This window comes from Brachycentrus maculatus, unplaced genomic scaffold (genome assembly GCF_059751285.1).
Source record: "Brachycentrus maculatus isolate JH-2025_06_01 unplaced genomic scaffold, ASM5975128v1 h1tg000097l, whole genome shotgun sequence".
In the NCBI taxonomy this organism is placed as follows: domain Eukaryota; kingdom Metazoa; phylum Arthropoda; class Insecta; order Trichoptera; family Brachycentridae; genus Brachycentrus; species Brachycentrus maculatus.
Window position 1 is genome coordinate 869,535 of NW_028280851.1, and position 22,536 is coordinate 892,070.

Here is a 22,536-nt window from a genome sequence, read left to right on the forward strand (position 1 = left end):
CCGTTGAATTGATTACGCAATGCCATGGCATATTTTCGCGTTAGGTACCGTGTATGATGTCCTGGGTTCATTTTCCATAAGGGTCGACGTAACACTTCGAGGAATATAATATTTTTTACTTCATATTAATTAGACTTAAAAACTAATACTACTACTACTACTACCATCACGCCGTTTCCCCGCAGGGGTAGGCAGAAAGGATGGAACGCCACACTCTTCTGTCCTGACATACACTCTCGCCTCCTTCACATCCATACATCTAGTCATACATGCTCTCCGATTACGCAAACTTTTGACACCACCAGATTTTAGGTTCTGATTGATCTGATCGTACATAATTATATATATACGCACACACACGCATATATATATATATATATATATATATATATATATATATATATATATATATATATATATATATATATATATATATATATATATATATATATATATATATATATATATATTCTCGTTCACTACGTTATTTCGAATACCTACGTTTAAATTTTAACTTAAAATTACTGGAGAAGAATTACTAATTGGAGATAATCCAGATTTGTGAACAAGTATTTGGATACACTCAAAATGTTGTAAAAAAAATTACTGGCTTAAATATTTTCAAAAATACAACACTTGTATAAGATCACTTTTGAGTTTATTAATGTAAACACGACTAGTTTCGAGAACTACAGATGTTCTCATTGAAAATATAAACTGTAGTGTTTTATTTTGTATATAAATCACCGTGGTATTTACCGAAGTTAATGCCAAGTCAATAAATAAAATACTCACTAAAGCAGTAAAGCTCTGTTTTGCCCAAAGTTTTGTAGGCGGTGGTCCATCCCCACGCATTTTATTGGAAATGAGCAAAATAACGTATAAAAGATGTTTACATTACACTATTTGTTTATATTTTTATCAGGGAATTGATAGCAACATGTTATCGGCCGCCGGGCGTGGAATCACAATACAAACAGTGTTATCCACTCGTAAATACACAAATTCGAGGAATATGCAATACTTACCTAACTTGTCCTATTTAGTTATCTTTGTTTGATCATATCAAACGTCTTGGAAAAAAACAACTACAAATATTTCGGTGGAACCTCGGTTTACGAACTTAATTTGCTCGGTAAAACTGTAACGCAGATTGTTCGCAATCCGAATCATATAAAATGGATTAATACATCTCTCGGATTCCCAGTAAATTGCTTTTTATATCAGTGGTCACGGTAACATCCGACACGACAGTAGTTTTTAATTTTAAACCTTTAAAAAATTCCCGATTTCTGCGTATAAATCAGTGTTTCTTAACCCTATTGAAAGAATCGCCCCCTTTTCCACAGTAAAATTATCAAACGCCCCCCCCCCCCCCCAACAACAAACGAAATTTAAAATGTACGCTTTTCTCTATGTATGTATTTATATTACATACCCACTACCTACCTATATGTATTTTATGTAATGGATTTCCTACTCCAAATAAAAAATATTGCGAACTAAAAAATAAAACACCTTATTAACTTTAAAAAAATGTAATATACTCAGTTAATTTTTTTTATTAAAAAAAGTGAATGAGATCCTTGAGCCTCATGAGATTGCGCCGATTTCGTTAAATTTGGTTCAAGTTTAGTTAAAAACATTCTTAAATCTCCTCTGGGTTATTTGTAATCGATTTCGCGATTTTTTTTTAAATATATGCATTACTGCACTAAAACCCTTCTCTACTAAATACGAAGATAGAAAGGCTATTTATCATAGGTAATTTATACTATAAATACTTCGTATAGGATATTTTAATTTTATATAATTTTGTTTTGAATTTGATTAGGTAGTAGATATTGGACTCGATGTAAAAAAAGTCGGTATTCGGGATTAAGATTATTTTATTCATCGTCACCCCAGGTTAAAAATAAATGAATTCGGCCCTTTTTTCAAAAAAGTTGGCTACTGTTTCACACAAAAACTTTATGATGGAAATCCATAGTTTGAACTAAACAGGAATTATGTAATTTAACCGTTAGAGGGCTGAATTGGCCAAAAGTACAGCCCCTCAATATACGGACGATGACGCCAGTGTATTTTGGCGGTCAAACTGATTTTGAGTGAAGAATACGAGTAGAAATACATTTTTTTTCTTCTAAAAACCTATTGTTTTCGCCATCACAATGTCGGATTCGTCCAATAGTGATGTTGAAAACGCACGAAACTGTTTGTTATACTCAAAGTAGTGATAGTAACGATGAAATTGGAAATGTTTACCAATTGAAAGATGTTCATCTATGTTGAAAACTCCGAGGACGAGCCAATTTCACTCAATCTTGACACATTCTTGGGAATGAAAAAAAAAATCTTCTCAAATTGCATTTATTTTTTAATTCATAAATAGATACGTTTATTACAAAATACTGTTTTATTTGAGTAATTTGACATGTTCTTCACCCGCACCACAAAGAAATATTAAAATCAGTCAGTAATTGAAAAACATATTGTTGATTTATTGACTTGGCGTTTAATTTGTAGAACTCCATTTTAATTTATGTATTAATTTTAAATCAAACACAGATTTTTTGAGTCTACTAAGTTGTATTTTATTAACAAAAAACACATAAAAAATTATATTGTGACAATTGTTTCGCCTTGTTAGGGCATTATCAAACGAATGTCGTTCGAAATATAAACGAATGTGTTTTTTGTTAATAAAATACAACTTAGTAGACTCAAAAAATCTGTGTTTGATTTAAAATTAATACATAAATTAAACATATTGTTGATTTTGTATACACCTAACAAAAACGACTATTTTCGCACAAGTCTTCAAAAATTTTATCACACATAAGAAAAAATCTCAGCATTAAAACCTTCAAGCACATTTTTTCAAGATATTTATAATATAAATGTGTCATAAAAACGAAGCAATATATGGAAAGGTAATATGGAAGGAAGTCTTGACTGTTCACTGTCGTTATTGTGTGTATTCTTACACGATTTTATCTCATTTCCCCTCTGTGTCTCGTTGCAAGAAACCTAGAAAGACCCTTCCGGCGTCACCGAGTCCACGCCCTTTCCTGTCGCGAGCAGCAACGCTTCGCTAACGTACCTCCGTGCTTTCTTCGGCCACTACAATGCTGACAGGTGTCTGTGTTTGTTTTTAACGTTATTTGTAGTCTACTACATACAAGTTATAAGCTGTGTATAGTTAGTTACCCCCTTAGGTCTTGTGTCATGCATCGCCGCTCCTACGACAGATTGCCAACGTGTAGTCGCGTGAGACACCTCAAGATGTCCCTCACCTGTTGATGCTTTGCCCCCTTTTCAGCTTTGAAAGACAACAGCTGGAGGCGCGTTGCAGGAGCCTGGGTGAGGATCTATCCAACATCGAATCCGTGATAGTTCATAAGGAATTGTCACGAGAGGTAGTATCATACATGATAAAAATAGTGAAGGACATTGGTAACATAAACCAAAGTAGGACACAAAATGCCGAACCCTCTTCTAGTGGAACGGAAGGTCTGCTGATGACAGTCAACAGTCCGCCTTCTCCTGAGGAGTTTTACGTGGTTTCCTCCCAGCAATGAGCAAATGCAGAGAAGTTCCTATTTGACCCACACTAGATGATCCCTCCTGTTCCCAACACAGATTCAAATAAAAACATATTTAATTAGCTAGAAGAAACAAAAATCCACTAAATGATCTATAAACCTTGTACATAATAAGCAAGGTAAATAATAAATGCAATTCCCATCTAAAAAAAAAAAAAAACGTGTAGTCGCGTCATACCGTGCAGGACGGATGACGTATATACGTTTTTATTTTATTTTAAAGGAATAACCCGCAAAGCCAAAGGTAGGATGGTAAGGATAAGGACAGCTTATGTGAAAAATACATTACAAATACATTACAAAGCCAAAGGTAGGATGGTAAGGATAAGGACAGCTTATGTGAAAAATACATTACAAATACATTACAAAGCCAAAGGTAGGATGGTAAGGATAAGGACAGCTTATGTGAAAAATACATTACAAATACATTACAAAGCCAAAGGTAGGATGGTAAGGATAAGGACAGCTTATGTGAAAAATACATTACAAATACTCACCAATTGAAAATAAATCTTTCTTGAATTTATTTGCACTTGGCGGGAATCGAACCCGCGACACCAGTGTCGCAGTCGAGCGTCTACCCAACTACACCACGGCGCCTGTCAACGTTAATATGAAGTTGTTAAATCGCTTTATTTATAATTTAAAATATATTATTTATTCTATCAGACACTGGATTTACAACATTTTGAGTGTGTTCAAATACTTGTTTCTCAAATCTGGATTATCTCCAATTATAGGAGTTTTTTTCATATTATTTTTTGACATCTCATCAAAGATGAAGAAGAGTATAATTTATTATCTGGTCAAATTGTAAGCTTAAAATGATAAAAATGAAAATGATATTTTCTGGCGTTTCTCATGTGTGTGATTATAATCCAGGATTCGGACCTCACATACTAATAAAAGAGTTTCTGCTCAATAAAATGCTTCTTTTCATCTCACCAATAGATGTCTCTAGTGAAGTTCTAGTGATTCAAGAACAATGTTTCAAAATTGGTTCATATATATATAGAACTTCCAACAATTTGAGTAGTGTGGTTGTCAATAATGGGTAGAATTGGTGAATGTTACACGTGTGTAAAGCGATCACTTAAACCAACCTATGACGGTCGTCCGTCCCGTAAATGCCCAGACTTCCATATTCTTCTTCATCTTTGATGAGATGTGAAGAAATAAGACACTGGATTAATTACCCTACGGATATGTCGATATTATAGGTCTCTCAACTTGAGATAAAACATCTATCGTTTTTACATGAAAGAAGATGGAAGTCTGAGTATCCCCGGGCTTAGACCCGGCATTTGGCTGGCTTACGCGATCACTTTACACACTTGTGTAACGTACACCATTCTGCCCATTATTGAGCATCCATATTGCATTAATTTTTGGAATTTGCATATGTATGTACATGAAACGGTCTTGGATCCCTTTCACATGTGGGTAGGATTTTCCTCAGATTTTAAAGTTTTGCTGATGTGGCGCCATCAGTACCTGTTGGGAAATAATCTAGTGTCTGATAGAATAAATAATATGTCAGGTCGTATGTTTATAATATGTGTGACCCGCCTAGGAAACGATCCGGGGACCTATGATAATGCTTATCTCAGCCTTGCATTCTCTATGTTAAAAACCAATATTATCGCGTTGTGTATCATTTGAGTCAATTTTAGTCTGATTTATTGATTTTATTATTCCTTTTTATACATGTTAATGTTTTTATGTACTCGTGTGTTTAAAATAAATGGTTCCTCATTGTAACCGGATGGTATATTACGCATATTATGAATGGAGGGAGTTTGTAGGTAGGCACTCGTTCTACACCAGATATCTTTATTCCATTCGACATGTGAAAAACTGACTTATGCGTCATCAGGTTCAATGCTATACCAGCACAGGAAATGACCGTCTTTATCAGTTATTATACTAATTATAAAATATATTTTACGATAGGTAATTATCAAGTACACCGCGCAATCAAAGCGGCTGGCTTCTTGAAATTTGGTGACAAGTTTTTTTATTTTTTATTATAGGATAAATAATAATGTCCGCCTCCGTAGTGTAATGGTCAGCACGCTCTGCTACCGTTCTGGAGGTCCCGGGTTCGATTCCCAGGGGGGGGGGGGTTGAAATAAAAAGTGATTTTTTCACTCTAATATTTATTCAATATTCCCCTGGACTGGTACCTGAAGCGGAGGGCTGATCACCTTTCCATCATGTGTTAACGATCAAGATCACACTGTGTTTATATGATGCAATGTCTTATGCACCATTAGGGTGCGGATAAAGGTTTGAAGAAGAAGAAGAAATAATTTTTAAATGAAAGCGGCAGCTGAAATTGCTAGGTTTATTTTTGTTTATCGATTCTAGCCCACCCTCCGAAAATAAACCACCACCTAAAGATCACCCCAAAATCTAAAACATACCCCCGAAAGTGTTCTACATCACGCCATGTTGGTCACTCGTTCTCTCAGTAGGGTAGTCCCCTAAAATTCTCACCCTCACAATTTTTCGCTGTTGTTTTAAGTTCGATTTCAAGACCAATCATCGAAAAACAATTTTGCGTCGTTTGGGGTGGAGTGGATAAAACTTATTTTTGCTTATTATAACATAGGTTCCCAAACTGGGCCATATCGCCTACTTGTGGGCGATGAAGGAATCTTGGTGGGCAATACTGGCTGAGGGAGAATTTGTGGGCAATGTCTCGAGAAGCTCGAGATCTCAGCCTTATAGGAAAATCTTATTTTAATTTCTCTCTGTATATGTAATGTATATGTATATGTATGTATATGTGTATATGTATGTACAAATATATATGTATGTATATGTGTATGTATGCGTATGTATATGTATGTATGTATATTTATAAATATTTTTTTTAAACTTCTTACCTAGAAAAAAAAATCCTTTAACCACCCTCATCAATTCCTCTCATTTCCTTCTCCTTCCTGCTAAATCTATTATTTTATATAATACCCTTTTTTTAATATCTGATTGTTTTTTAATAGTTTTATAAGATAAATGTGGAATTGTTTAATTGGCTTTTTTTTAACGTAACTATTTTTTCTCAATGTAATGTAATGTCTATTATTGTTAATTTAACTATTGCTAATGCTATTGTAAGCTGTACAATTCCCGAATAAATAAAAATAAAAAATAAAATAAAATAAAATAAAAATTTTAAATAAAGTATTAGGTCTAAAATTATTATTTAAATGTGGACGGTAAAAATTATTGTTACGTGAAATGTAACTATGAAATTAGGATCATATCGCTCACTCCTTTCAACAACGTCATAAATCAAAATAAAATAAATAAAAAAAACTAGATTTTTCAGGAGATCGTTTTTAAAGTTTAAGAATATAATAAAATGTTTTAAAAATAAGTATCAAGCCACTTACTAAACTTTTTTACTGTGCAACAGAACTTTTTAGATAAAACCTGAAGAGTTTTTCTCCATTTGAAAAATATTTAGTATGTTTAAAAAAACAATTAAAAAATACCTTTTCTTCAAAATGCAAAAACAATACTTTCTGCCCTGTAGCGGGTAAATATTAAGTTAAAAATATGCCGCTTTTGCTGGGATATAGTACATTTTCTAGGCATTCCGAAAAACATGCACAAGTGAAAATTGACGATTTTAGATACATGACGTTGTTGAAAGGAGTGAGCGATATGCATACACATAAATATATATAGGGGAAGGTGGGGTATTGTTGGACAGCGAATATGGTTTGATGATAATTTGTTGAATATCTTGTTTTGGGGTTGCAGTCGCAACCAGCTGTCGGAGGTGCCGCGCGAGATCTGCCTGCTGCCGCTGCAGGTGCTGCTGCTGTCGCACAACCGGCTGACGAGCCTGCCCAAGGAGGTGGGCCGCATGAGCGCGCTGGCCGAGCTGGACGCGGCCGGCAACCTCATCGCGCAGCTGCCCATCGGCGTCGGCGACCTGCGCGGCCTGCGCGCGCTCAACCTGCGCTCCAACCGCCTCGGCCTGCTGCCGCTGCGTCAGTATAACTTGCCATCACACCATCCACACTTGTCAATATCTTCCAATATCTTGACGAAATAATGCAAAATTCCATGTTATGGATTAGATCAAGGGTGGCCAACCCGCGGCCCGCGGAGCAAATCACACTTTTTAACGATCAGTCCTCGTGAAGAATGGAAGGAAAGGAAGGGGAAGGAAATAGGTGGTTAGAGGTATAATAATAAACTCGAGCGTGAGACATCTGCTGGCGATTTATTGCACTTTGCACTGGTGCTGCCAGGATGTGGTCAAGTACCTACCACAATCTATTAAAATATTTCCAACATACATACATTATTTAAATTTATTTTTTGACATCTCAACGTAGATGAAGAAGAATATGACAGTCTGGGCATTTACAGGGCTTACGACCGTCATAGGCTGGTTTAAGTGATCACTTTACACACGTGTAACATTCACCAGTTCTACCCATGATTGACAACCACACTACTCAAATACTTGAAACTTCTAGATATATTGATTAAACTCATAACACAGTATGCGGGAGTTCACTTGAGGCATCTATGGTGGGATAAGGAAAGTTTTACACACGTGTAACATTCACTAATTCTACCCATGATTAACAACCGCACTACTCAAATTCTTGAAACTTGTAGATATATTGATCAAACTTGTGACACAGTATGCGAGAGTTCACTAGAGGCATCTATGGTGGGATGAGGAAAGCTTTTTTTAAAGCAGAGACTCTTTCATTTTGTATGTGAGGTCAGAATCCTGGATTATATTCACATACTTGAAAAACGCTGGAAAACGTCATTTTCATTTTTTTTAGCTTATAATTTATGCTTGTAGAAGTGTGACCCATTGGCTGACAATTTGCAGTCTCCCCATTTTACTTTCAAATCATTTTACATTTTTTAAGTACTTAAATATCTCATTAATTGATTCGGAAGTCACTTTGAGGTAAAATCTATCCATTTTTAATTAATGTTTTACATAGTAAATACCACTATTTCTTAAAATCTACTGTGACACGTGCTTCGATGCGTTCCGCATTATTTTCAAACATGAATGCATCGAAACACATGTCACAGTAGATTTTAAGAAATAGTGGTATTTACTAAGAAAAACAGTCATTAAAAATACTTAAATATCGTTTTTTAAAGGTACGTTAATATCACTCACTCCTTTCAACAACGTCATATATAAAAAATAGTCAATTTTCAGTTGTGCATGTTTCCGGAATGACCAAAAAATGTTCTATATCCCAGCAAAAGCGGCATATTTTTAACTTAATATTTACCCGCTACAGGGCAGAAAGTGTTGATTTTCAATTTGAAGAAAAGGTATAGTTTAATTATTTTTTTAAGTGTACTAAATATTTTTCAAATGGAAAAAAAACATTCAGGTTTTACCTAAAAAGATCCGTTACACAGTGAAAAGTTCAATAAGTGGCTTGATATTTATTTTTAATACATTTATTTTATTTATTGTTTCGGCATTGACTTTGTGATAAGACATGTTACAATGATTAAAGAAAATACTTGTTTTTTACCACTTTTACGAGTTTTATTATGGACTACATGTTTCAGAAGTTAAACTTCCATCATTCAGCTCTGTATAATAACTAAAATATAAAATAGTTCTATAAATAAGGAGAGGGGAAAGTATGATGGAAGTTTAACTTCTGAAACATGTAGTCTATAATAAAACTCAAGTGGTAAAAAACAAGTGTTTTCTTTAATCATTTTAATACATTTCATTATATTTTTATTATATTTATTATATTATATTTCATTATATTTGTCCACCTCCGTAGTGTAATGGTCAGCACGCTCGGCTACCTTTCTGGAGGTCCCGGGCTCGATCCCCAAGGGGGGTAAAATAAATATAAGTGATTTTTTCACTGTAATATTTATTCAATATTACCATGGACTGGTACCTGAAGCGGCGGGCTGATCACCCTTCCTTCATGTGTAAACAATCAAGATAACACTGCATTTATATGACACACTGCCCTATGCACCATTGGGGTGCGGAAAAGGGTTTTATTATTATTTATTATATTTTTAAACTTGAAAATCCTGAAAAATCAAGTTTTTTGATATATGACGTTGGTGAAAGGCGTGAGCGATATCTCTTGAGGTTAGATAATTTTTGGCTCTTTCTCTAATGGTAGGTGACTCATCATTCCCTATTTTAGTTTTGAATAGTAACTCTCAAGGTCAGATGGATGAATAGGGAGAGGAAGTAATTTTGCCAGATCAATATTTCCCCCCTTAAACTGAACACATGTGCGATATTGATTAAACAGACTCCCCTCTGAATTTAGGTTAGGGGAGCCTGAACACTTTTGATAGACTTTTGTTCGGATCATAAAATACTATTCATATTGCAATGAATAAAAATGTTAATGAATATAGATGATTTTTATAAAGAAAAATGGTCTACAAAATCCTTGTAAATATGAAAGAATTTCTTTCAGCTAGCATTAGTATTGTATTAATAAGTCTGGATCCTTTGACTTTTTATTATTTTGATGACGTGGAACGTCTTACTTACTTATAACCCTTATCCGCATTCAATGGTGCATAGGGCACTGCATCGAATTGACGCAGTGTTATCTCGATCATTACTTACATGAAGGCAAGGTGATCACTCTTGCGCTTCAGGAACGAGTCCAGGGTAATATTAAGTAAATATCACAGTGTAAAATCACTAATATTTATTTTCACCCCCCTGGGAATTGAACCCGGGACCTCCAGCGCGGTAGCTAACGTGGAATGTCACTCACCATTTACCTCATCACCAGATATGACCTCTTTTTAGAATCATAATTTAAGTATACGAGACCTCTTTTTAAAATCATCATTAAAATATAGGAAGAAATCGACTGTTGATTATATTAGCAGTTGCGAACTGATCCTTATCCTGCACCCAATGGTGCATAGGGCACTGCATCAAATTGATGCGTTGTTTATTCAATTGTTTATTACAATGAAGGCAAGATGATCTTTCCTGTGCTTCAGGTACCAGTCTAATATTAAATTAATGTTGTAGTAAAAAAACTCTTTTTTATTTTGACCTCCCCCGGGAATCGAACTCGGGATCTCCAGTATGGTAGCCAAATGTGCTAATCATCACACTACAGAGGTGGACAAAAATTTACAGACATCAACACGGTTTGTTAAAGTATATTTGCAATAGTTTCCAAATGCTTATATGGGACAGCAGAACATCATAGTGGTTCATGGGATTCAACATTTGAATCTTTGTATAGGATTGCCATATTTTCCTGAGATCCCGTCATTGCGAGTGTTTTTGAATTTTTTGTTCATTATTACATGAAGTAAAAGAATTACATGAAATTACAGTAACTTGAATCATAATGAGTAAACCCACTTTCAAGTAGATATAGGCTTTAAAATTTATTTAGTCGGAGCGTAAGTAGGAACGTGATAAACATAAGCCGTATAGCTAGATTTCACGACATCTGTATATGAAAAGTTGACAGTTTTGTTGTTGTTTTATTTTCCAGAGATAACATACCTGCAGTTAGAGATGCTGGACGTTAGCTGCAACTGCATATCCTCCCTTCCTCTGGAACTACGCCACATGACCAGCCTGGTTGTATTAAATCTGGAACACAATCCTTTAGTATCACCTCCTGCCACTGTAAGTATTCAAACTTTTTTTTTATTTGTCTCAGTTTTAATATTGAAAATTTTATTATTTTCGTATTTTTATTTTAAAATATCATAAGATTATTAGTTTTTGCCAATATGGACACAATCCTCAACATTTTTTTTGTTTTAATATTTTGCTTTTTTGACTCTCATACTCATTTTTGACCTTAAAATGTTTTAAAAGGGACACTGTAATAGCAAATAATCGGTGAACAACTTACGCACATTCAAGATTTTGAACAAACTTACATTTACATTACTATTACATTGTATTGATGACTATTTTTTGTTGTTGTTAGTTTTGAAATAGTGGATAGGGTATCTCGTAACTCGAAGCATTGAAATATTAATCATGAACGTTTTGTCAGTTATCTCAGAATAACCTAGTTTGCAGGTGCTACTCTTCATTTTATGAAACTAGCATAACTGCTACACTTAATGAACTAGTATAACGGTCAAATTAAATATCAATTAAACATATGTTTTGTCCTTGGCAGATATGTGTACGCGGGCGTATCCACATATTCAAGTACCTGGAGAACCAGGCCATGAAGGACACTCTTCAGCGGCGGGTGGCGGGCGTGCCCGAGGAGTCCCAGCGCCGGGGGCTGCGGCCCCCGCCGGGCGTGGGGCCGTGCGCCCCCGTCCCCCCAGTCCCCTCTGCCGTGGAGGGCCTGCGCCACAAGGCGCGCTACAACGTGGACAGCGGCTACAGCACCAGCGACGGGGGCGAAAAGAGGTGGTCCTCAGACGGGATTGGTGAGTGCCTACTTTCTGAAACTTTCCCCTATTTATTTATTTATTTATTTAAACTTCATGTATGAAAAATAAACAAGTACATTGGTGGGCTTGTTGCTAAAAAGCAATATCTTCTTACCATTAAAAAACAGACTAGTGATATTAATCAAAACGTTTGATACCATATATAGCTGTTTGCAATCAGAGGGTAGATAGTACTAATCAGAGGGTAGATAACATTTAAAAAAAACATAATTAACCAATTGATGATAATAAGGAAGGCAAAGGAAAAAGGGAGTTTAGGGAAGGAGGTAGAGGGAAAAACTAAGGGAGGAGGTTAGAAGGAAAAACTAAGGTAGGAGGTTTGATGGACAGTTAGGATTGTAATGATAAATATTAACCTTTTAAACGCGTTAACTTTGTTCCTAAGAGACGCTCGTGCGCGGCTGTATTTCGCCGTTTTTTAAATTATTACTTTTATCATGTATTTAGTTGTGAAATGATTTATTTTCCTAAACAAAAACGTTCAATGGGATTCTTTGTGCCTTTTTGGTACTCTATAATACACGTGTGTCACATTATTCTTGAAATATATCGTAATATAAACAAATTAGATCGTAACATAAATAAATCAAAGCACGCATCGTGTGTCACTCTTACCCACTGGCGATGCGTAGCGTCGAGAGTGAGACAGATATAGGGCATGATTATGGCGCGGACTAATTACCGACCGCAAGAAAAATCAGGGATCTGTTGTTTTATTTATCCTTGTGATATTACAAATTATTACTCAGATATTTCAACAGATGTCATAAGGCCGAGGATTGACGTATTATTTTATCCAAAGTTCCACACCATGAAAAAATCCCTCCAAGTTGAACTGAGGTTCGAAACTTGGAGCAAAGTGAAAACACAAACGCTTATGTCAGCCGCGTATGGGGCATGTCTTGTAAAAACACAAACGGTTATGCGAGCCGCGTGGATCCGGTTAATGTCTTATTCTCTATCACGAAGAAAAACACTTTTAGTGTGATTATATTACACATATAAGTTATAAAAATCCTTCAAAATAAATTACATGATTATAAAACACACAAAAAAATACAATGAAAAAATACTATTATATCGTTAACTAAATATAGACGTAAACATTGAGTGTAAGTCACTCTCCAAGCACAAGAGCTTAGACTCTTTTTTGTAAAGGCACAGCATAACTTCTATAATATATTTTATAAGTAGAAATGTCTAGTAAATCGGTTAAATTGTAATATTTTTTGTAGCTGTATTTATAAAAAATGCTTAGTTATTTTTCTCTTCATCATGCTAACGTGATTGTCTTGCGTTTCAGTTGGTGTGGATGAGGGTGGCGGCGTGGGCAGTGGGCGCTCTACACCCTCCACCCCCTCCACCCTGTCCCCCTCCCCCGCACCGCCATCCAATCACAGCTCTCGGGGACCCAGCCTCTCTGGAGAGACGCCGCCAGTGACACCTAACCTCGGGTAAGGGCACCAACTCTAGATGCCAACTTAAATGTTACAAAATGTTTTGTTTTAAAGAGACAAAAAAATCATAGAAAGGGTATATGGAAGCTTTAAGGCAATTACTACCTGTCGCTGGCTGATTTGTTTGTCTTATCATTTATTGAAAAATCATTTATTTGTCTCTAAGGTTCATATGACATACATCATATAAAATACACTCTCTTAACCGGCCTTGACGGGACTAAGCCAGGGCCGAATAAAAAAAAAGCCGGTTAACCGGATCCACGCGGCTCGCATAACCGTATGTGTTTTCACAAAACATTCCCCGTACGCGGCTGACATAACCGTTTGTGTTTTTACTTTACTCCAAGTTTCGAACCTCAGTTCGACTTGGAGGGATATTTTCATGGTGTGGAACTTTGGATAAAATAATACGTCAATCCTTGGCCTTATGACATCTGTTGAAATATCTGACTAATAATTTGTAACATCACAAGGATAAATAAAAGAACAGATCCCTCATTTTTCTTGCGCCATAATCATGCCCTATATCTGTCTCACTCTCGACGCTACGCATCGCCAGTGGGTAAGAGTGACACAGGATGGGTGCTTTGATTTATTTATGTTACGATCTTATTTGTTTATATTACGATATATTTCAAGAATAATGTGACAGAGTGTATTATAGAGTACCAAAAAGTCACAATGAATCCCATTGAACGTTTTTGCTTAGGAAAATAAATAGTTTCTTAACTAAATACATGATAAAAGTAATCATTTAAAAAACGGCTAAATACCGCCGCGCACGGGCGTCTCTCAGGAACAAAGTGAACGCGGTTAAAAGGTTAAAGAGAAGATAGTGAAAAACACATTTAAAAAAACACTTGCGAGGAAGAAAAAAAAACACAATTATTCAAAACATTAAGAAAACAGAACTTTTATTCTGTATTAGATACTCACACATTAAAAAAAATAACATTTCAAAAACTGTACAAAATTCAAGTTGCTACTTGTCTGCGATATATTTTGGGCGCTAGGCATTCCTAGAAGAGGCTGGTTAAAGCGGCGCCAGTTAAGAGAGCGTCTACTGTACAATGAAAAAATTACTAAAAGAAATAGCAGAATACAATAAGAGTAAAATAAGAAATTAAAAGATGTATTTAACCTCTCGAGCAATGAGATATTAATACCATTTTAAAACAGTTGGTGTTGCGCACAATTTAAATATATAATTAAATAACTGCCGGTCGTCACCCACTCTCAGCCCCAGTCTCCTACCCTTTGTAAGAGGGAGGGACAGCCCGCTCGTGCTTCGTTCGCTCCCTTGCTAGCCCTGAAAGGGGCCTTTCAGCAGTCCTGGTCCGACTCGCTGATGCAACAAGAGGAGACGAAATCAGCTCGAGCCAAATTTCGGTTCGAAATTATCGTTCACCTTAACAGTCTTGAAAAAGACTTTCTAGCGATCCTGGTCCGACTAGCTAGTTCGATAAGGTTAATTAAATCTATTTTTAACACTAACACTTCCAAAAGACGTCCGATACAGTTGGTAAAACATGTAACTAGCCAATAAATGATTTATTTATTTGTGTGAATGATTTAGTTGTTGGTAGTCCAAATCCCGATATAATTTGGAAATATTTGAGAAATAATCACTACACCCCACAAATGTGGGGCCACACTCTATCTGACCTGGTATTTTATGACCTTATGGTTGGGGCGGTACGCACGGAGTGGTTAAGTGATCACTTTCCATACAAGAGTCATGTTCTCAATTCTCTAAATGTTTTTGAACATCCACACCTCTCGTTCTTTTTTTGAAGTTGCGAATATTCAATTTCAATGCATATTTGCGTAAAAGTTTGAAGAGACATCTAGCAAGATTCTTTTGAGGTGAAAAGTGAAATGTGGCATTTGGTAATCCGTTATATTTTCTTCCAGTTGTCGTGTGTCACCAGACGGCAGTAACTTTACCAATGGAGATGACAAGTCTAAATTGATTAACCAACAACAAACTTACAGGTATGAATACTTAACGGTTTTACATTTGTATTAAATTATTAAATATTTAATTCACTCACAGATATTATCGATTTATATGTTTTCTACATTAAAATGGATTCCATTTTCATTAATTTAAGCCTGAAAAAATTACTCACCATACTTGAATTCAAATTATTTATGTCAATTGATTAAATTTTAATTTATTTACTTGTGATAAAAAATTACTTATAAGAAATGTTTTATTTATATTGTGAATTTAACTTAAATTATTTGAATGTAAGACGAAATTCACTGTACGATTTTCTCATTTCAGACAGTACAAAGAAGCTCTACGTCAGCAGAGACAACAGGATGTATACAGACCTCGCGGGGAGCAAATATCGCCTTCTTCCGCCACCCCGTCTCCCTCGTCGCAGTCCCATTCAACCCCCCACTCTCCCGTCGCCAACGGGTACCACCATCGCCCCATCGGCTCGTCCAGTCCTTCCCTCATTTCCCCCAATCTGTCGGCAAACAACAACCCTTCCTCGCCCATAAACACCCAGAAGAGGTTCCATGCCTCCACTCCTATCGGTGTACTCTCACAAACCAACGGCCTTCCTAACCACATCGAAACGAGGCTGGCCACAAACCCCGATGAGCTGGCGACCAACAAACGCCCCGTGCAAAAGGTTGTGCCTTCGCGAAGCGCCACTAAGTCATACTCGCCAACCGGCATTCCCATCTCTAATAGCAACAGTTCCATTTCACCCGTAAACGGGAATGCGGATTACACCATGTCCCGCTTGAATCCGGATAGATCCCCTCCGGAAGGCGGGTATATCAAACCCGTATCTCCGATCAAAGGCGCCAGCACGTACATGTCCCACAACAATGTCCCGATGAACAAATCCAACTCTCTCGGTAGAACGAGCCTGGAATCTCCGGGACACACGAATGGAACAGATACAAACGGAAAGACGTTGACGACCTCCCTGAGCTATGTGTCCAACACCCTGCCGGGAGCCGGGAATCCGCTGAGGATTAATTGGAATAAAGATCTGCCGCCAGATAAGCTCAGCTTTACAATGAAGAGAGAGTTCGATAGGGCGAAAGAAGAATCGGAACTCATCCAGCAATTGAGAAGTGTAAGTATCGCGATATATTTTAGGAAATGTATGGATACAGGATTTTTAAAAAAATAATGATAATTAAAATTTCGACATAATTTTGATTGTGTTTTCGTACAACCTTTTCATTAATTTTAAAACACATTTTAGTTTAAAATATGTAATAATAAATCCGCCCGCCTCCGTGGTGTAATGATCAGCGTGTAGCTACTATGCTGGAGGTCCCGGGTTCGATTCCCAGGGGGGGTGAAAACAAATATTAGTGATTTTACGCTGTAATATTTATATAATATTACCCTGGACTGGTTCCTGAAGCGCAAGAGTGATCACCTTGCCTTCATGTAAGTAATGATCAAGATAACACTGCGTCAATTCGATGCAGTGCCCTATGCACTATTTGGGTGCGGATAAGGGTTATGAGTGAGTGAATAATAAATACATCATCTCATAGAATTTCATTAATTGATTCGGCAGTCACTTTGTGGTAAAATCAATCATTTGAAAATATGAATTTCAAGAGTTAAATATCTGAGTCTCCGGGTAACGTCGCAGAGTACCGATTTTGAAGTCCATGGTTTTATTCTCACTATGTTAACAGCGTGCTCATTTCATTACTGCACTGGTTACACAGCTTAAAGTACAGTAAGAGAATATACTATTTGTTTGGGAGAAGATTGTAAAGTGGTTTACAAAAAGTATTGTATAGCAATGATATGGACATTAATTCTTGGGTTTTTGTATCCTGCCATTATGGCATTACTATTTAGTATATGCTTTACTGTACTTTACGCACTGTACAGCAGAATAGGTGTCAAAAATTGCATCTTTATACTAAGTATCGCCGTTGAATACACATAAGTGTTGGTTATCTATAGTATATGAAGCAACCCATTTTAAAAAAATACATGAAAAAAATTTATGAAAAAATTTTTGATTTTTTTAGACAAGAGTGAATTTGTCACCACTTTGTAAGCGCATATTTCCTATTGACTTTGAGGCGGGCTGTGGAAACTCACATCTTAATCATTTGCAGATAATTGAGAATCGTCTGAAGATGTCCCTCCCTCGGGATCTGGCCCCGGTGCTGTCAGACGGTGTGGTGCTGTGTCATCTTGCTAACCATGTGCGACCGCGAGCAGTGGCTTCTGTTCATGTTCCTTCGGCTACCCAGGTAAATTCATTTCTTTTGACTTTATTAAACGGAATGTGCTTGTTGATTTTTTATTCCAAAATTAAGAAAACTTTGTAATCTGCTTTTTATTTACAATCATACCTAGCCACGCTTTGTTGTGACTAAGTCTGGTTAAGTTGAATGATAAAAAAGAGATGGCACACATTTCTGATGTGTTTAATTTCACAATGCTTGTGGGTATACAATATTTTAGCAAGTGTTAAGAAACATGCTGTTCGCCATGAGCGATGTTAAGTTTTTGCAATTGTTGCTATTATATTCAATAGATGCCATTGATGACTTCTATCAAATAATTAGTTGGTGTTTTATATATGTAGGATTGATGTAGCAATATAACATTTCATTTTGGATATTTCAGCCGAAACTCACGATGGCTCGCTGCCGAAGAAACGTCGACAACTTCCTGGAAGCATGCCGGAAAATCGGAGTCGAGGAGGTAAATAAAAACTTCATAAATTATTACTTTTAGATAGAAACAAGACGCAATGTCAGGGCTTAAAGCGAAACATTGCCGCATGACAGTTTATCACTGTGAACAAACTCAATCAACAGTAGATACTGTAGAATAGTTGCAGCTGCCATGCATGACGTTCCAAGTTTAATTTCCAATAAAATCAAAATCATGTCTATCGCATTTTCAGTTATAATTTAATATGTTACCATGGATCTGGAGCATCCTCTTTGCGTTTATGTAAGTAATGATCAAGATAACACTACAATCAATTCATCAAGAGTCCTCTATGCACTGTCGGGTATAGATAAGGAAAGATGATAGAGATTTGACTCATGGATGACTGTTACTTTTTCGGTTACCGGATTTAGATAGTATTTGTCACTTTTTCTCGGTTTATATTTCTTTCCGGCTTGAGTTTTTTATGTCAAATTGTCAAATATATCATAGGTTACAAAAATGCAACGCGCAATAAAATTTCTGTTCTGATTGGCGTGGTTATCGTCATTGAATCCAAATACATAATTAAGTAACGACTTCTTTAAAAAGCCGTCATTTTATATGTTATTAAAAATAAATTTATTGCTTATCAGTGGAAAAATACTATTGCACAATATTTATATTATAATATTTATATTATTATAATTTTTTTAAATTTTTATTAACAAATAACCTGCAAAGCCTCTATTTTAGGCTTGTCTGCAGGTAGGATAGTAAGGAAAGAGAAGGAAAATGTGAAAAATACATCACAAACACCCAGACCCATTGAGTATTAATATTTCTTGGATTCACATTGCATCATTGGCGGGAATCGTACCCGCGACGCCAGTTTCACAGTCGAGTGTCTTCGTAACTATGCCACTGCCTATGTCTTAAATATATTATTATTAATTAAATATATTATTACCCGTGTGAGCATCTCCGTGTATGATCGATAGTGATGTTTTCAAGTAATTTGCAATCAGAATGGTGACTGAGCATCACCAGACACAAAATAGGGTTTTTCATTCATTTTATGAAATGAATAGTACAGGGTCATTCATTTTTTAGTTTCGAAAGAAAAGCTAAATAAAACACACACAGCGATACATTTTTTATGAAAATTTTATTTCATTATAAAGTTTGGACTTTACCTTAAAGTGTGAAAAACAATATCATTCAAATGGCACCTTGGGAAGATTCGATGCATGCGATTCTTTTGAGGCAATTTTTAACCACTTTTTGGCACATTTTGGGCGGTTTCTCGGCCATAACTTGAGTAATATTGGTTTTGAATGCGTCTAGAGCTCGGAGATTATTCGCATAAACACGGTATTTTGCGTAGTCTCACAGAAAAAATTAAAACGGTGTCAAATCACATGATCTCGGTAGCTAATTGATGTCGCCAAAACGTGAAATTACGCGACCAGGAAACTTTTCACGCAATAAAGCCATAATTGGTCGTGTTGTGTGGCTTGTTGCCCCGTTTTGTTGGAACCACATATCGTCCATGTCATGATCTTCAATCACTGGCCAAAAAAATCGGTTATCATTCAACCATATTGCTCCGAATTTACTATAACCGTCTGCCCATTGGCATCTTCGAAGAAATTTGGGCCAGTGACACCTTTTGACCATAGAGCATACCAAACATTAGTAACAACATTACGAAAACCTTATGACATCACTAACAATTCCACTTCACTTCAAATATCTTCACAACTTTACTGATTGTTTGCGTAGTTGGTCGATTAAAATGACCATATAATGCGTGTAATGTGCGAAAGACCGCGCTACGTTTGAATCACCACTTTTGTAGTGAATTTTAAAAATTTCAACTCATTCATTTTTCGATGCATTATCGTAAATGGCAAACATTTAACTAATATTATGACACTTCAGATGACAGCTGAGTTTGACAGGCGTCAAATGCCAGCGCATTCAACTTGAAACCGCAAAATTAATGACCCTGTATTATTTTCCATTAAAATTCTCTTATAAGTTTTTATTTCTTTAATATTTTTCTATTGAATGTGGTGTCTGCTGTTTTTTTTTTTTAATTTCCGTATTTACTCTTTTTTTTATCGGTAAAAGTATTTCTCGCACATAAATTAATAAGATTCTGTCTTCGAATCCACAAGAACCGTTCAGATCAATTAATATTTGAAATTTTTCAGATTTTGATAGTTTCTGATCGTTTTGATAGAATTGCAAGAGACGGTGATGTAGACTTCCAGACCTTTTTGCATCTGTTTGCATGCGGTCTCACCTATAATATTACTTGCTTTATGCCTGCTTTGAGTTTAAGTAAAAGTGTATTTGTATTTTTAAAATAAAAATAAATGTAGGAATTCTGTACAAGACATTTTGTTATCGTATTTGACTTTTAGGCATCAGATTTTCAAGTGAAAATCATTAGTTGTAGATTTCTCTGTTTTTATATATATATATTTTATATTTTTGTAAATTATGTAGTATTTACCACCTATAAATAATAACTGGTATAACAGTTGTTTATTCAAACAAAGTTTAAAATTAGAAATAGCTTGATAAATGACTGTACATTTGAAATGTTGGCAATGATCTGTAGCTTTGAAAAAAAATTGGCATCTAATACAACGGTCATGTGTATGTTATATACATACATACAATATCTGTCTAGTGTCTTTTTTTTACAACATCAATTTTATGAATAAAACATTCATTCTTATGATTATCATAAAGCTTGTATATGTAATTACAACTAATATTAATAAATTTCTTAATTTTATGTTTACTTTCTAAAACACGAAAATAAAGGAATCATTTATTTGTCTCGAGAATATTTGATGTTTTGGATTTATGGCTATTTCTAACTATCTTGAGATATGTATGTTTAATATAAGATAATTTTAAGATATTTTATGTTGACTATTTTGGGTGATACGTATATCAATATGTGTACGGCGGATAGTAGAGCAACTGGATTTGGCTTTTATGTTGTTTCAGAGGTTTTGGCTATTAGGTGTATGTAGATATAACAAAATGGAGTCAGTGACTGACGGTGGCGTGTGTTGTGGTTGCAGGGCGCAGTGTGTCAGGCACAAGACATCCTGCCGCAGGAGCCGGAAGCCCAACCCTCGCTCCCGCGGCTGCGAGCCATCCTCGCCACCGTTTCCAGCCTGCTGAGTCTCCGCAACCCCTCACACGCCACCGACAATCACCCCAACTCACACGACCACACTCACCAACACGAGGAACGACAACCGAACCTCAAACCGGATTCAAACATCCATGACACCCAACCCGGAGATATTTCTGAAGAAACCGACGATTCTTACAATAACGTTCCTACAAAATTTCAGAATAATCTTAATTTCTTTCAAAGTAAGCCCGTGTATCGTAATCGCTACGCCGAAGATCGTTGTATCAGTAATTTCAACGCCATTGTCGATGAAAATAATTCTAACGATTTCGCGCAAGGCGATTGCAACTTTGTAGTCAACAGAGTCGAAAATATTCACTTCCAAAACAACAACACCAATTTAAACGCAGATGCTAATAATATTTCCGAAGGTAGCGTCAATTCAGTCAAAAGGATGCCCTTTTCGTACAGTAATATTGAGAAAAACAAAATCAATTTTGTGGTTCCGTTGATGAACGGAAACAGCAAACCATCATCACCCAAGAAGATGAACACATCTCCTGATGATTTGTCTAAAACATTTGATGATAATGATTCTCATTCTTCGATAATCACTAAACGAGTCAGATTTTTCAATGATAAACGTACTAGCTTGAACTTGGATATAAAAAACAATCTGAACACTATGCAGACGGAAAGCGTAGCAGTTTCTGAGCGCGATAAGATCATTTCTTTCTTCTGTATCGGTATATTCTTCTCGACGCTTGTTTTACTTTATATTTTTCCTTTGCCAAATTAAAATTTTATCTCTCGTTTACGACCTTAATATATTTTTTTATTTAAAGTACAATTTACTTTAACAGATTTTAAAATATTATTTCTATGAAGTCCGTACTAAGAATATTTGCATAAAATATTGAATAAGATTGATTTTTATTTACATAATTCCATTAAATACATGTTAATGGTTATTTTCTTACATATCACGATTATATCTATATCATATGGCTAGCATTACAAATGAATTTTATTCCAAAGATGACTAAGTACATTATACTCTATGTACTTATTTATATGCTTCTGCTTTTCAAAAATATTGCTTACATAATATTTATTCCTATTATTTTAAATGGACCATTCATTTTGAATTCTGTGTTTTTTTTTTAATATGTAGGGTGA

The 22,536-nt window shown here is 35.6% G+C and overlaps 1 protein-coding gene across 1 annotated transcript in view; it reads left to right on the plus strand.

Moving 5' to 3' along the window:
- Lrch (Leucine-rich-repeats and calponin homology domain protein) overlaps positions 1-22,287 on the plus strand; it is a 79,960-nt gene extending 57,673 nt beyond the window's left edge. Inside the window, exons 3-11 of the mRNA XM_088258505.1 lie at positions 7,380-7,612; positions 11,135-11,271; positions 11,780-12,041; positions 13,369-13,519; positions 15,440-15,520; positions 15,816-16,629; positions 17,645-17,782; positions 18,162-18,239; positions 21,299-22,287. Of these exons, the coding sequence (XP_088114631.1) occupies positions 7,380-7,612; positions 11,135-11,271; positions 11,780-12,041; positions 13,369-13,519; positions 15,440-15,520; positions 15,816-16,629; positions 17,645-17,782; positions 18,162-18,239; positions 21,299-22,156 (2,752 nt within the window). The 3' untranslated portion in view covers positions 22,157-22,287. The remainder of the gene's footprint in view (positions 1-7,379; positions 7,613-11,134; positions 11,272-11,779; positions 12,042-13,368; positions 13,520-15,439; positions 15,521-15,815; positions 16,630-17,644; positions 17,783-18,161; positions 18,240-21,298) is intronic.
- Positions 22,288-22,536: the final 249 nt, after the last annotated feature.